The sequence below is a fragment of the Gnatocerus cornutus genome, chromosome 2, assembly GCF_029298725.1.
Source record: "Gnatocerus cornutus isolate USDA-ARS CGAHR chromosome 2, icGnaCorn1.1, whole genome shotgun sequence".
In the NCBI taxonomy this organism is placed as follows: Eukaryota; Metazoa; Arthropoda; class Insecta; order Coleoptera; family Tenebrionidae; genus Gnatocerus; species Gnatocerus cornutus.
This window is the reverse complement of record NC_142234.1, coordinates 18486580-18503080: the sequence shown is the minus strand read 5'-3', so window position 1 is coordinate 18503080 and position 16501 is coordinate 18486580. Positions and strand designations below refer to the sequence as shown.

General features: G+C 34.2%; 1 protein-coding gene across 1 annotated transcript; it reads right to left on the bottom strand.

Moving 5' to 3' along the window:
• Nucleotides 1-3821: 3821 nt before the first annotated feature.
• Nucleotides 3822-14783, bottom strand: LOC148179743 (G protein-coupled receptor dmsr-1-like). The gene is made up of 2 exons (XM_088029284.1): nucleotides 13711-14783; nucleotides 3822-4172 (listed from the first exon to the last, which is right to left on the bottom strand). The coding sequence occupies exons 1-2, from the start codon at nucleotides 14669-14671 to the stop codon at nucleotides 3997-3999; spliced, it is 1137 nt and encodes a 378-aa protein (XP_087885410.1). The 5' UTR covers nucleotides 14672-14783; the 3' UTR covers nucleotides 3822-3996.
• Between the last annotated feature and the right edge of the window lie 1718 nt (nucleotides 14784-16501).

Genomic DNA, 16501 nt, shown 5'->3' with positions numbered 1-16501 from the left:
CGGGCTGTTTTATTTAAACGACGAGTACACAAGGGGGCGTTTTTATTATGTTGTATTTCTCACTTAGGCCCCGGAAAAATAATAAAGCCACGTGTTACTTCTTGTTTAAAGGCGAAACGCCAGAAAATAGAGACTATTACACCAACTAACACCTGACGAGAAATAAATTCTTATAATCTTCAGCCTTACGGTAGAATTATTTACGTTCAGTGAAATAACTCTTTTGAGTAACCAACAAGCGAAAGGATTACGTTTCAAACGGCTTTAAACGTTTCGGATCCTGTTTATTCGTATCACGGGACGAGGAGTCGTAACCAAATTTCATAAATATTCAGCCCAAATTTTCAACGACTACTTAACATGTAAATGCATGCAGCGACTCAAAAGAATCTCGATTTTTTGTGCGGCGTTTATCCGACGCTTATTATTTTTAAACGACAGGGAAGCTGCTTTTTATAAGATCTCTTTTAACTTGGAAATTGTTGAGGATGGAGCAAGAATGCGAAGTCCCCACGTTTTTCAACTATTCGAAATGCGGAACTTCCGCGCAGTTGTTTCCTTTTATGAGTTTTTCTCCACGCGAAAATTTGCAATAACATTCCGAATACAACACACTTGCGCTAAAGATGTCACGTCTGAGGAATTCGGGAAAATATCGATTCGACGTGAGGTAACAAAATACTGCAAGGAAGTGAAACAATCTCCCTTGAGGACTATAATTAAAGTTCTGTGTATCGTATCAACCTCAACTTCCATTGCTTAGCATCACGAAGCGGAACTTCCATTGAAGTACTATACTTCGCAAGAATGGGATTTAATACGATACGATACAATGTCGTAAGTGCTTCCTGAGAAAACACGGAGCGATAATCTATGATTTCCAAGTTTTCAGTGATGGAGTCGTTCAATCCGCTTATTATTTATCATCATCAATGCACAACGGCGTCTTCCACTCTTTGGTGATTTTGCCGCGGATTACGGGATTAAATCGATACATATCCGCTTGGGATTATTGGTATTCGCCATGCGTATGCAACTTCATATACACATCTGCACTAAGAAGCAGGAAAAAGTTAGCAGGATAACTAACACAAAACCGCGAGAATTACTTTGATGTTGCCTCATTTTAGTAATTCAGAAAGGTCCGAGTGCTTTTTTGTGCACACCTTTTACTACTCTGGGATTTTCTTATCCATTATAAAATATTTCAAATTGAGGCAAAAAACGGTTTTTGCAGCTTCTGTGTGGGTGGTGAATATTGAAATATAAATTGCGTTGAACAAATCAGTTTTGTGTAATAAACTTTTATAGGATAAATATTTTGCTTGATATTAAATGCAAACATCTGTAGCTTTCCCTCGATACTTTGTACTAAATAATTTAAAAATTAATAAACAATGGCTTGGCCGGGTCCGTTGTCGTTATATGTACGTTCTAAGAATTCTTTATTGATATTGCTACAACATTTTCAAGAAGTTGAAATCAAGTTCCATGCAGTAAATAGAGAAATTTTCTTAGAAAATTGTTTACGTTAAGACTTAAGGCAAACTACAATTTGTTTTTAGAAACCGTGTACAAGAATGTACGGAAAATAGAAGTTTGTAAACAATAAACTCAAAACTTGTAGAAGAAACACCGAAGAAACATCGAAAAACAAAAAATTTGTTTTTCTTATAATAAAGACTTTCAAAGTATAGAATTTAGTGTTCAATCCTGGAAAAAAAACAAAGCAAATTTATAGATAATCTATGAAATTTAAATAGTATAAATCCAAAGACAACACAGCGAATTTAAGGAAACAGAAAGAAAAAGAATTTGAGTTTCATTTATTTCCAAAAACTAGAGAGACAATCAAGATAAAATCTAGAAAATTAAAAAAAATCCAAGACAAATTTAAAACATTCAGAAATAATCGAATCAATTTGAGGAAAATTCGAGAAGCGACCTTAAATTTAGAAAGAATCAAGAAACCCGAAAAATTTTGAGAGAAGTCTAGAGCCAATTTGAAAAAAATAAAAATCTCAATTTTTTTTTAGATGAACGTGATGAGATTAGAGATTCTCTAAAACATCTAAAGTTTAGAACAGAACAGAGAATTTGAGAGAAATATAAAACATGAACAATATCTAGAATGTAATGAGATCCATGTCTAGAAAGAATCTAATATTTTCTTATGCTCCCGCTTGTTCAAAATTCATATTTTCCACATATTGTCCCTACTTATTTATAAAGAAGCAGAGTAAACAGACTAATCTGCCCATTTCCGCATACTAAAACGTTTACTGGAATAATATTGGCCGCCTGCACAAACATAGCTCTACTTGGGAATCTGCAAGACCGATTAACCCGGATCACCTTTTTTAAGGATTTAATTGCCGCTAAACATTAATCCTCCAATTTTGTGCAGGGCACGTTTTTATTTCTCTAGGGCTCTCATGCGTCACTTCGCAACAGCTTTTAACTTTTTCCACCACAATATTTTATCCCTTTGAAGTGCCCATACTGTTGCCATATTTACAGCTGGGTAGACATTTAACACGATTTACGACCGATTGGTCCGAATCCGGGGAAATCATGAATCAAAATTATAGATACGCGGAAAGACGCAACTGCTATTGATCGAAATCCGTCCTGATTGAAACGCGAGTTATTTTAGTTTCGACACGGCGGTAATGAGAATGACATTGAAGGCGTGTACGACAATTAATTAACTTTTATAAAAGAAATACGTGTAAAATTTGATTACAAACTTCGCAAAAATGAACGTCTAATCCGAAGATTACCAAAGTTTCGCCTCTTGTTCACCTCTCAGGATGCGGTCTTTGCATGAAATCCCAAACGTAGACCACCCATGTAATAAACAAACACGGATTTTTTCGTTACAAGAAGTAGCAAGGCTCCGGGGATGTTCGCGATTTGAATTTTGATAGAAACTGTCCTAGACACACCGTACTGAAATGTTTTGACGCTACATGTTAAAAATGCAAGAAATGTAGTTACGGTGCACATGTTGTAGGACGAATTTAGACTGTGATCGATAGTAATGTTACACCTGTTACGAGGAAGACAAAGTCTGCATAAAATGAAGGTTGTTGACGACCAGAGAACGCAAAATTCGTTTATATAACTCCATTCCCGTCTTCGTGGAGGGATCGCGCGCTAATTGTGTTTTGGTTCGAATTCTGTTCTGCGTAAGTTCGTTAAGGATACGTAAATGAAGCATAGTGAGACGATTCTTCTCTTAAAAATCCTGCTGCTACTTTAACTTGAAGTTGAAGTCTAGAAACCGACAGATTATCCTAGAGTGCTGTTAAATCCTCTAAAAGTGTCAACTTGAAGTAAACTATTTTCAACTGGGGGTCTTAAAAACCTTGAAGTTGAGCACTGCAACGAACACAAGACCGACAGGAGATTCAGTTTTCTTTTCATTACTTAAATAAATACAAAAAGTCGGTTATCAGTGATTGAAATTTGAATTGGTCCCCATGAGTGGATTCATTTAGATCAGAATCTAATTAGTTTTAAGGCACACAGTAAACTTTGCGTGCAGCGGAAATTGGGCTAATAAAAATACTTCCATAATAATATGTAGATTAACTTTAATCAGTCTCTTGCATAGAACGATCAAATCACGCAGATAAAATTGTTTAATAAAAAAAGAAAGGAAATGGCTCAGTTTTAGCCGATTTAATTGATGGAATTTTTGTTGATACACAAACAAGAAAAGTAAACGGATTTTGATATTGGTTCTTATCAAACGATTGTAATTAGAAAAACGTTTACTTTTCCTTTAACGATGAAAATAATTAAATTTCTACCAGTGGCTCGAACTTTTTTTATTTCTTGTTCACCTAACAACGTTAGACACGGAAATGTACACTTATACACAAAATGAGATCTTGTAATTAAATAAATACGTAAATCTAATTACCCTGTTAAATCTAATGCAAATTTACAGTAATTAACACAGTCCTTAAGTTATTGTTTATTTACAGTCTATACATAAGTTTGGAGAGTATTCAAAGATATCCAATTTTCCTTAGAAATGTTGGAACAAGGGACGTATGGAAAAAACGATTCCTTGAACACCATCCTGAACTTCTTCGACATGATGCAGTAGAGAATGAAGTTGATGGAGAAATTTGTTAAGGTCAGGACGTCCACAATGTCACCTGCAACAAGAAAAACATTGAAGCCCGGAATATTACGAGTTATCCGTAAACTATTTGACTACCTCCTCCCACTGCAAAAATATTACAATAATTCGAATAAACATTTATCCAAAACATTCGCCGCCTATAAAATCAGATTTCCTCGTTTAACTGAGCGGATTTTTTTTCGAATCCTGGTCTAGTTATTACCGAATTCTAATCTTATAAGTAGAACATTACCCGCATATGTCAGCTTAATTATGAGAGAAGATAAACAGCGGATCGTTATGGCGATAGGAACCAGACCAGAACCATTCAAACATTTCGGGATGACACCAGTTAATTATAGCAGAATATTGACACGTGAAATTATCCGTCTTTTTGCTGTTTTATGCGTAAACACAGTCATATCATTACATTATCATAATGTAATAAGACATTTTCGTATCGTCGTTCATCACCGCGTTTCGGAATAATTAAAGCTATTTTTGTAACTTTATGGCGCATGATAATACCCGTAAAAATTCAATTGATTGGAAAAGTCCTCTTACGTAATTTCACGTCACATTATGACGCGCTACACTAAATGTAAAACAGGCGTGTATTTTTGCTTCATGTGCAATTTAAAATGTAATTATTAGATCTAAAGAATAATTAATTTTTAATTGATTTGAGTATACATATTTTACTTTGTCTCATAGGATGTGGTTTCAATTATTTTAAACGAAAGCCGGAGATTTTGTTGGTAATTCAGTAAACTCGGGATAACTGTTTTACCAAAGAAGGTTTATCTAAATGCATTGGAATGAATTGCTCCAATAAAAGCTCTGAAGTGGCTAATTACTTTCGCCCTGTAGCGAATCTGTTTTAAAGTTGATCTGATGATAATTTCAGATATGCAATAAAAAGACATTACGACTTTGAAAGAATTTTATCGAGTTTAAGTCCCAATCAGATTTCAAATAGTTCAATATAAATCCTCAAAAATACTTGAATCGTTTTGCAATGTCGCAGCGCCAACGCCCTGAGATTTCAGTAGTTTCTAATGCAGTTATTTTTCGTCCTAGGAAAATTATAAAACTATGTTTGCATGCTATGTGAAAGTCTGCTTAAAATAAGCATATTATGTCTTATTTACTGTATAAATGAATGCGATATGGCTTCAAAAGGTTTCAGGAATGACCGTTTTAAAGATTTTTTGACCCAAAAATGTCGTCATATGAAATGAGCATTTCGAAATGTATAAATATTCATCAAAATTAAAGTTTTTATCTTTTTTAAACAGAAAAATGTTTCTTAAAACAAGTCGCAGATTTTGTCATCTAAAACGTCGTCAAATCCGTTTGTAATTTATACCAATCGAAAAGCGGCTCAAAATCAATAAATGGTCAAAATTTGACATTGCTGTGTTACATAAAAAAGTCATTAAGATGATAAATAAAGGTGAAATTGTAATGCAAATTAAACAAAGTCAAGTATAAAAAAACCGAGATCAAGAACAAATTTTTCAGTCAATAAACAAAAATGAGAACTCTGTCCAGTTTAAAGTTGCCGAAAATTTATTTTCTCTCATTGTACTTCGGAATTCGAACCTGAAACTTCACAGGATCTTCAGTTTTATTATGTTTACACACCAAACTACTCCTCACAAAAATCCATAACTTTGAAAAGAAAATAAATTTCCCCCAAAATCATTCTTTCTTGAGTGCCATTGCAAATATAAGGATCGAGTTAAATATAGTGTAGAATAAAATGCAGACAACTGCAAGCTTTGTACGGGTGATCAATAACATTTAAAGTTTTTTTTACGTAGGTAGACAGAAATTTATTCGATCTGTGCGAATCGAAGCGCAGAATCTGAATTTCCAAATTTATTGAATTTAGTACCAGAGGTTGACATTCTTCAGCGATGCGATTTTTCACACGAAAACGTCGTCATATGGAAAGAGCATCTCAAAATGTATAAATATTTATGAAAATGAACATATTTTTAGGGTTTGGACACAAAAAACGTCGTCAAACCGTTTGTATTTTATACTAATCGAAAGAGCGGCTCAAAATCAATAAATAGTCGAAATTTGACATTGGTGAGTTACAAAAAAAGGACATAAAGATGATAAGTAAAGGTAAAATTGCAATGATAATAAAACAAAGTCAAGGATAAAAAAAACCGAGATCAAGAACAAATTTTTCAGTCAATAAACAAAAATGAGAACTGTCCAGCTGAAAGTTGCCGAAAATTTATTTTCTCTCATTGTGCATACTTCAGAATTCGTACCTCAAACTTCACAGGATCTCCCGTTTTATTATGTTGACACCTAAACTACTCCTCACAAAAATCCGTAACTTTGAAAAGAAAATAAATTTCCCCCAAAATTACTCTTTCTTCAAATCATTGCAAATCATGGATCGAGTTAAATATAGTGTAGATTAAAATGCAGAATATGCACGTCGGTTTTGATTTATCAATTGCCGACAGGTTGTTTACATTTTCAGCCGGAAAATAGCAAACCAAAAAAATAAAATCTGTTATTGTTCATTTTGCCGAATTGAATCCGCGCGTGGAACCCTGACGACGTCGACTTTCATCGCAGCTGCTGGTTCATATTAGAAAATTTCCGTTAAATTGTGTATTGTTGAACTGAAATTACATCGTACTTATTTATGTATTTTAAACAGTCGTTTCCACTGGATTTCACCGATCAAAACAAACACCTTCTCACGACTCCAAGCTTTGTTTAAAGTCGTGATTTTACAACGTAATAAACAATCTCTGAGCCATTTGCTTAAATGAAACTCCAGTAGTAAGACTTTAGTATCATTTTTCTCGATAATAAAAATGTCGTTTGGTATCGGCTTTCGATTACATAAACGAACGTTTGGTAATTTAAGAAACAATTTATGCTTTTGTTAGTAAAGGTAAAACCGAGTAAATTAATTGCGTTCGGTTCTCTGTGGATCATATGCTCAACATTCTCTTCTTGCGCCGAAAACTTGAATTAACAAGCCCCAGTGGGGTTTATTATTGCAAGCTAGTGAAAGTTGGACGCGAAAAACGCTCTGTATTAAATTCGCTCCCGCTAATTTACACCGGAGGCTGCAGGATTTCGATCTGTTGATGTCTCTTTCACAGGGTTGCTAAAAGCTCCCACTAGTGCTAATTTATACAAGAGTAAAAGCCGTCCATAAAGAATATTTTTAAGACCACCACATAACGTGAATTCTTGAAATGTTACTCACTGAATATAAACCGCGTTGATGACAAGAATTATTACGTGTTACATCATATAACGCACTTTTATGCGCGCGAAAGACGCAGGAAGATGAATTTCGCGGCTTGCATTAAAAAAATGAGAAAAGTTATAGGTGAAAATGTATGACGAAGGACATGAAATGAGACAGTTTTATAGCTGCCCCAGAAAAATAAAAAACTAGGTAATAGTTCAGGACAAAACATTAAACAAACCCACATAAGACCGAAGCACTGGAAAATCCATTGAAAGTGCGGTGTAAACATGCAGACAAGTTGTCGATTTACGTTGGAGTTGAATAATGTAATTTACATAAAATATTCTTTTTGCCATTGTGTAGCTGCATGTGAAATGCATGTTTATAATTCAGTGATAATCGTACAAATAATTTCTGCAAATATCCGATGAGCGATTTTATGGTGTGAGCTTGAAGTCTGTATTAATTGAAATGGTCCAATTACAAGAAAATATCGTCCAACTTCTGCTCTTTGAATTATGGAGGCTCGGTAGTGGGTAATTGCAATACAATTCGATTTCAACGAATTTACGACTTGTCTCTTGCGGTGGTTAAAATATTTCATTTTGTTCGACATAAATCACATTACTGCAAGCTTTGTACGGGCGATCAATAACATTTGAAGTTTTTTTTTTACGTTGACGGAAATTTATTCGATCTGTGTGAATCGATTTTAGCCTATCAAGCGCAGAATCTGAATTTCCAAATTTATTGAGTTTAGTACCAAGCAGAGTTTCGTACAGGATGCGATTCGTCATATTTCCCATAAATTAAAATAATTCGTTTCAACATATGCGATCTACCAGCAAACGGTAATTTTTTTCAGGACGAAGAGGTTTCAGATTCGGGCAATTCCGGTATCAATGGAAACAGCGATTTTTATCGATATTAATGTTCTCTGTCCCAAGATTCTAGAGCTTTTGAACTAACTGGATGAAAAATAAATAAACGTTTTTGTTACCAATAAAAAAAGGCAATTTTTAGATTCTTAGCTTCTTATCCTCTCAAGACTGTTACGACGCGGAATTTGAATTACAATTTTTAAATTTAATGCAATCCAACTCAGCACTTTCTTTTCTTCATAAATTTATCATTTTCCAATTCACTTCATGGAAAATGTAAATATCACCTCAACTGACATCTTTTCCGATCCTTGATGATTGATTATCCCCAAGCATCATCGATTCATCCAGATTGCACAGATTTTCATAAAAACGATGTCCCACATTTGGCTTCAATTCGTGCATTTTATGGCCTTTATCTCTTCGTAACAGTTCATTAATATTTTCTCCGCCTGAACAGCAAATTTTTGAAACATGTAACTGCTGAATAAAGGTTAGCAATGTTTACATTAATTAAAATATTGAAAGCGCTTTTCCCACCCCATGATTTTTATTGTAATTTGATTGAGTTTAAAATAACACCGAGATATATGAACGATGAAAATCGAAATTTCGTGCTAATTTAAAAGTTTTTGTAAATGAAAACGTGACATTACACATACCACATTTTCACCGTGTGGAAAAACTCGTAATTAAATTTCTTTGTTTGTGAAACTTGTTAATTTTACAGCCAAGTCAGCAGTAGGCGTCAGAAATCTAATTAGATTTTATATCTTGCATTACCACTGCAATTATCGGGTTTGATGTTATAATCAGTAATTTGAAGCTAAAAGTTTAATCAGCGTAACATCTCTAATGGCGTATGGCGCACGTGTATAGAATTCCAAAATTAATGTGCGGACGCCATGCACAACAAATTAAAGTACTAAAAATTAAAAAGGAGCTTTTATTAAATTTGGGCGTGGGAACATACGCGTGCGTGCAATTATGACAGCCATAAAGCTCTGTAAAAGCTTACAAATATGTGGTTTCTCCACATAAAAGGGTCGTGGAAGACGCGCCTCGAGAGATGCACTTACATAAGAATTCTTTTTTCTAGAGATGTAGTAGATTATCTAGCCTCATAGTTATAAATGAAAATGTTGGTTCAAACTTAATAAAACATTCAGGAGATACATACTGAATTGGCTAATGGTTTCAAAGTGCTTTTTTCTGTAAAAGCCTTCGGATTCGATTACGGTTAATGATACAAAGCCGAACTTACGGGCGCTGTTGTCCTATTAAACTATGGCGCTCTTGAATATTTTAAATCCGGCCCAGGTTGAATTAGCCGGGAAACTGCCACGTCAGATCGTTTTAACGCTCAGGAGGAGATTATTAATCGTTATCTCCGGCCACAAAGTCATAACTGAAGTTTGATTGAGTTTTCTTTGAGAGTTTTTGAGATAAATGAGCCAGATGCGATTTCAGATAATTTTTTTGTCAATTTACATTTCCTATGAAGGAAACGAAGTGAAATTGAAATGATGGAAAAAATAACAGGCATTTCCGCTGAAAAACAGCTAAAATTATTTAAAAAAAAATAAAAAGCGGAGTTACTTAAAAGTGGAAATAAAAAATTTATTCCGGGAGTTGCCTGGGGGCAGTTTTGACCATCGAAAGAGCGCCCCGAAATCTACAAGAGCTTGCGGTTTTATTTGCGTGCGTTTAAATTATTCCTAATTACGAATAAATGCTTTGAGCTTTTAAAACTTTATCGGACAGATTTAAAGCTTTTAGTCCGGATTGTACAGCAAAAATAAAAGCAATCTCCGACAGTTTCCGGACTGAAAAACCCGGAAAAATTGAGAGTTGCAAGATAAATGGTGTTCAGACTTCACTCATTGCAAGAAGACAAGCTATTTGTCTTCAGACGAGTATAAACATTTGTTTCGCAACAGGCGGAACATGTTGAAATGTAAATGAATTATTCAGGACTGTATTAAATTGAAATCAAACGAGTCTTAGGGCATCAAAGCAACTGTTAGCAATTTAATTATAATCCTCTTTGAACCAAGGGAATCTTTTGACGCCCTCAAAAAATAAAAGTTTCTTGCAATGGTGTTATTGTTTTAAATGCTCGGTTTGTAACACGAGAAAATGGCAAATCAATAGAATCTGCAGCCACCCTGAATTAACTGATCGGTTTATTTAGAAAGTGTTGAAATTTTTGCACCGGCGCTTCTCTAAATAATTTATTCCGTAATAAATATTAAAGTTAAACAAACAAGGTGGGCTAAAAATAAAAAAATATTTATGGAGGTAAGATACTGAAATAAATTTGTATTCAACATTGACGTGAATTCAGCCGTAACAAGGTCCACTTCAGAGACGGTTATCAAGATCAAAGCAGAAAGAGTAACGTTGGGTGACATTTAACTTTTAGGTAAACAGGAGAAACCCACGTGGTCTTAATTAATCTCGAAAATTTTACCCAGTTACACCGGATATTGATTACCATCCGGAATGAAATCTTCCTTTTTATGATAATGAATGATGAATTCGTCCCACTCGAAATTGTCGTTAATTGGGTTAGGCTTCAGATAATTCTGACAGGATCATGTTTTAGATAGTCATGTTGTGATAATTACAAAAGTCAAGGTCTTGATTGACTATTTTTACTTTTTAATTAATTTCTAGTTAATTGAAAGATATAATTTATGTTGATTTTATATTCCGTTAATACCAGGTGTCTATAAATATTTGTACCGACGTGTGCTGCTGAAAACTGAAGATTAATCGCCACTTCATGATTTTATTAACGAATTATATCTGCTGATTGACATGGGAGTCATATTGGCGATCAGCCAATATGAGAAGAATCTTTGCGTGAGTGCTTTTAATTTTTTTGGCAAACTTAGATGCGAGACAAAATGTCAATTAGAAAGTAGATTTTGTTACGGATTCTATTTTGTTACGCTCTATCAGGTCAGGATTCTGAGATATTTGTACATAATTAATAATAATTATACATATAAGTCTCAATTTCGAAGTTCATTAATAACATTCATGCAGAAATGGTAAGGAAGTTAATTAATGCCCCACTACTTTTAGCATAATAATTTTAACAGATTTTCCTATCAATCTTAATCCATAGTTTTTTGCCCAGATCAATTTTTCATGAAATTATGCATCTACTGCTTCCAGATTGTCCGGTGAAAAGTGAAGATGCATGAAATAAATTTTCTGTGATAACGCCTCCTCATTTACTGATGATTTTCCAGCAAATTGGTGACTAATTGGGTGTCGTTTTCACTTGTTTTGTTTCCAAGAAAATTTCAGTTTATTTCAACAATTTTGAGCTTTAACTTTAACAATAAACAATTCGACGTTCAAGGTTTCTAAGATACTTCATTCTGGGCGTATAAATATTAAAATCAGTTCGAAACTTTATACATGTCTATAAATCTCATTGAATTTTACATATATGAAAATGCCAATTTTTATCTGATTTTTTTGTATCGTAACTTCTAAACGATGGAAGATTGATAGCGATGACTTGAAAGCCCGTCAAATTCTGGCATTTCTCCCATACCTAAATAAAAATTTCTAAAATTTTTGTTCTTTGTTCTAAAATTTTGCAAATTGTATAAACGTGTCAAAGCAACTAAGGCGTGAAATTTGATTGTGGTAGCATAGCATTTAACAGAGTTACGGAATTTATTTTCCAATTTTGACAATTTTAGATTTGCTCCATAAATTTAAATATTTAAAATTCTTGATTCCTGTTCTACAGTTTTAAAATTTTTGCGTTCACCTCATCAATAAAAAATTCTAAAATTCTTGTTTCTTGTCCCAAAATTTTAAAACTTGACAGACTTTATGTGCGTGTCAAAGCAACAAAGACCTCCAAATTCCATTGTTATAGCGTCACAATTTTCAGAATTTTGGAATTTATTTTCAAATTCTGACAATTTTGCGTTCGTTTCATAAATAAAAATTTGTGTTTCTTGTTAAAAATTTTTAAAATTTGGCAAACTTTATAAGCACATTAAAACAACTAACCCCTCTAAATTTCATTGTTATCGCATAGCATTTATCTAAGTTATGGTATTTATTCTCAAATTATGGCACTTTTGGGTTCGGCCCGTAAATAACATTTTCTAAAATTCTTGTTTTTTAGACTAAAATTTTAAAATTTGACAGACTTTATATGCGTGTCAAAGCAACAAAGGCCTCCAAATTTTATTCTTATAGCGTCACACTTTTCAGAATTTTGGAATTTAATTTCAAATTATGACAATTTTGCCATCGCTCCATAAATAAAAATTTCTAAAATTCTTGTTTCTTGTTCTAAAATTGTGAAATTTGGCAGACTTTATAAGCGAATTAAAACAACTAACCCCTTTAAATTTCATTGTTATCGCATTGCATTTATCAAAATTATGATATTTATTTCCAAATTTTAGCACTTTTGGGTTGGGCCAGTGTAAACAAAAATTTCTAAAAATTTTATATTATTCTTATATTCAAAACTGACTCACAAATCATTAAAAGCAGCGTTTTTGGGAGATGACAACAGTTTTCCAGAAAAATTTTGGCGATTGCGGTAAATAATCTTTTAGAATTATTCAGATCAAATCCTCCCACTTCTTCTCCACGCAATAAAACCGATTGATATAAGCTACTTCGTATTTTAAAATCTTTTTCATGTAAACATATCAAGTTAATAAAATTCTATTATACGGATATTAAAACATTTTTACCGACGCTTTGTTTTGGAAACAAAAAAAAGAAAATTTTATGATGTATATCAGCCTTCCCTTTTAAAATAAACAAATTCCTTCATCCCCAACTCCCCCAACTCTTGCCGAATTACCAGTTTTTCAGTAGAAGTAGAATAATTTTTATGGCAAAATTTAAATATGCGCCTACACTTTTGAGGCGTTTATTTGGATTCCGGTTATTCTTGACTTTTTGGTTTGTTTTAAAATTGTGTATTTCTGTCCTCTAAGTTGGACTCTTGTATACTGACTTTGACCCAGTTCACACTAAAATATTTGTATTAAAATGAATTAAGTATTAAGAACGTCGTTTATTGCGAACTAAATCGATACAAGCAAGAAGTTAATTTCATACCACACGAGGGGGTTTCACTTATGAGCACACACCTACGTTATTATCCTTATTAAAGTTTGCCTTGCGCAATTTATTATGTAATTATCACTTCCAGAACATTGTCTGATATTAAGGTAAAATCAATTAGCGCTTCCAAACAGAAACAAAATTTTAGCTAGCAGCAAGTTTGTGTCTTGTGCTCGATTTATAATAAAGTTAGTCCCAGTGCGTAATTCATTTTAATTTACCCGTCTTAGTTAATGGGCTCATCTCAATCAAACAACTTTTATTCACCGATCAAACTCATTGATGTGCTATAAAAGTTTATTAAATGGAACTTCTTAACTACATACCCAACGGATGGTAACACTGGCGCTCAAATTCCTTCCCTATAACAACATTAAGCATTCCAAAAATGGCCTGTGGCAACTCCACCATCAGGAACAGAAGTAAAACAACAAGTAACATTCTCGTGGTCCTGTCAGCTTGTTTTTCCTTCTCTAAAAACCTCTGGCTTGGTTTCCTCATTTTTGTATTTTCGCCCTTCTTTGGGTTCATCAGATTCTTTTTGCGCTCTTTGGCTCGGATGAGTTCTACTATTAACAGTGAAGAGAGCACTGTGAGCAAGATGCTCGGGATTAGCTTGATGGCAATTGCGTAGACGTAAGAACTCGCGTATTGGTAAGCTTCGTTGACATAACGTGTGACATGGATGGTGACGTTGGGCATCGAACGATTGAGGGTGATCTTCCCGTTGTCATCCACACTGACCGGGACTTCAGCAATCTTCAAGGACAAATTCAAGGGAATACAAACCACCGAACACAGAATATACGTGAATAAAATGGTGATTTTCGTGATCTTATTGCTACACCATTTGTTGTTGTTTTGGGGGAACTTGACGGCGATGTATTGCCAGATGGCCAAGATGACAGTGAGACAACAAGAGATGAAGTGCAAGGCTTGAGTGGAAACCGCGTGACAAATGACAAAAACGGCCAAACTGTACGTGAAATGCGACGCGAACTGTTTGTTCTCATTAAACCAAAACACGAAAGGAATATACTCCACCATCACTAATAAATTCGCGAACGCGAACGCAGTCAAGATCAAGTTCGTCGGACATCGCATCTTTTTACTCGTCAACACACAAATGTTCAACACGTTTGTCACAGACCCGAAGATGCAAATTATCAAACTCAAGTACGGATAATAAACCGCGAAGGCCTTTCGTACGTTGCTCAATTCACAATAAGTCACATTCTCGGTCCGAGCGGTAAAGTTTTCGAGCAAATTTCCAGTCGTGTTGTTCATTTTGAGGCTCAATGACCATCCATGGCAAGTTCACTAAAGGCGCTCTTCATCGCTCCACTCACTTTCCGGAGACGTGCAACTCCGCGCACAGCTTTTCAAATGATGAGAAACTGCAAGTTATCGCACGCAAAATAACACGCGCAAGCGCTCACTTTTCGCAAAACTCTGAAAATCCTGAAAAATCTCATCAAGCTGTCATAATTCATATTCGATTGTGCATGAGCTCCGGATGATCATTTCAGCGATTGGAGCTCGCTCTTGCTTAAAACGTAAAAGATCGAAGCAATTCGGTATTAATTTATCGACAGGAGGAAGCAATTTGTACCTCTGTTAAAGTCGGGGAATGGAAAGTGTTAGAGATTGCGAAATTAATTTGCGCTCGGTTTGTTTTCTCGATAGCATGCAGAAGCGGTTTCTGTGCCAAAACCGTCCTAAACTGATTAGACCTGTATTTATTGAAGTTAAAAATTACTTGCGAGCTGATAAATATTTAAGCACACACCTGAGACTGTGAATGAAAGCATACGTCGTGATTGAAGTGTGACGACTTGTGTTTACCTTCAGTTACGTCGGTTTTGTTTGTAATAATACATTCCTGGCTATATCATGACAATGGAATTTCCAAAAGACAAATACTCTGTTGAAAAACAGTAAAATAAAGCAATTAGTGTCGAGCACCTAAACTGAACGAAACAAAAAGAAAAATTACACAATTATATCCGCGACTTCAATGGCATTCAAATGAGGTATCCGAATGCCGGCGAATGTTTGAAAGATTGCTGAAAATGCATGCATTCGCTCCAATCATGAAAATTTAGAATTCAATTATGGTAATAACTTTTTACAATTCAAAGCCTCCACGGTTGCACGAAAATATTGTATTAGATTCAATGGTAAAATGTGTTTGATTGGTTGTCTATTGGGAATTTCACCTGACGGTAACTGAATTTTTCCCACAATATTAATTAAACATGAGTTTGTAGGTAAAATATGTCGAAGTCATATCAACTCTTATTAGGTTATCAGCCAACAACATTTTTTAATACAGAAGTGGGAAATCATTTCTGAAGAAGAAAAGTTGTAAGGATGCAAAACTCGGGTAATATATTTTTAATTTGCCAAATAAACGTGGGCATTTCAATTGGGCAGATTAAAACAATTAATTAAATAATAATTTTAATAATGAATAAAATAATTTGACCATTGAAATTCGGATACTCCAGAAGAACGTCCAAACTTACTTCAGTACCTAAACCCCAATTTGATGGGTCTTTGATGTTCCTCAACTTTCCTCCTTTTCTTTTAAACCCTCCCACTTAGGTACACTTAACCCAATCAAACATCCTTAACTATTAAAGTAAAGTTTATGACGTGTTCCATCCCCCGTGGCTCGTCCAAATGAATTTCCGCCATGTCTTGCACTAACGTGAAAATTCCCAAATTGTTAGAATATAAATTGTCATTTGGATTTTATCGTGCATTAGCGAGATCTGTGAAACATAAAACTTTTCTCGGGTTCTTCGTTTTTTATTCCTCGTGGCGTTTGTGTCGCAAAATCCAACAGAATTCTCGGGAAGTTAAACCATTGTCTTACGTCTGTAATTACTACTAAAATATCCTCCGGTAATCCTCTTTTTGTAAAGTCAATATGTACCTATTTAATTTTTCTGGGTTTGATTTAACTAAAAGTTTGTTAACGTAATGAGCACCAATAAATTAAGTTTGCTTTTCGAATAAACCAATATTGACCGAAATCGATTTTTAAAGGATCTCTTCGGGGTCATTTTTAAGAAGCTTTTTCATGGTAGAAATAATATTAAAAATTCATAT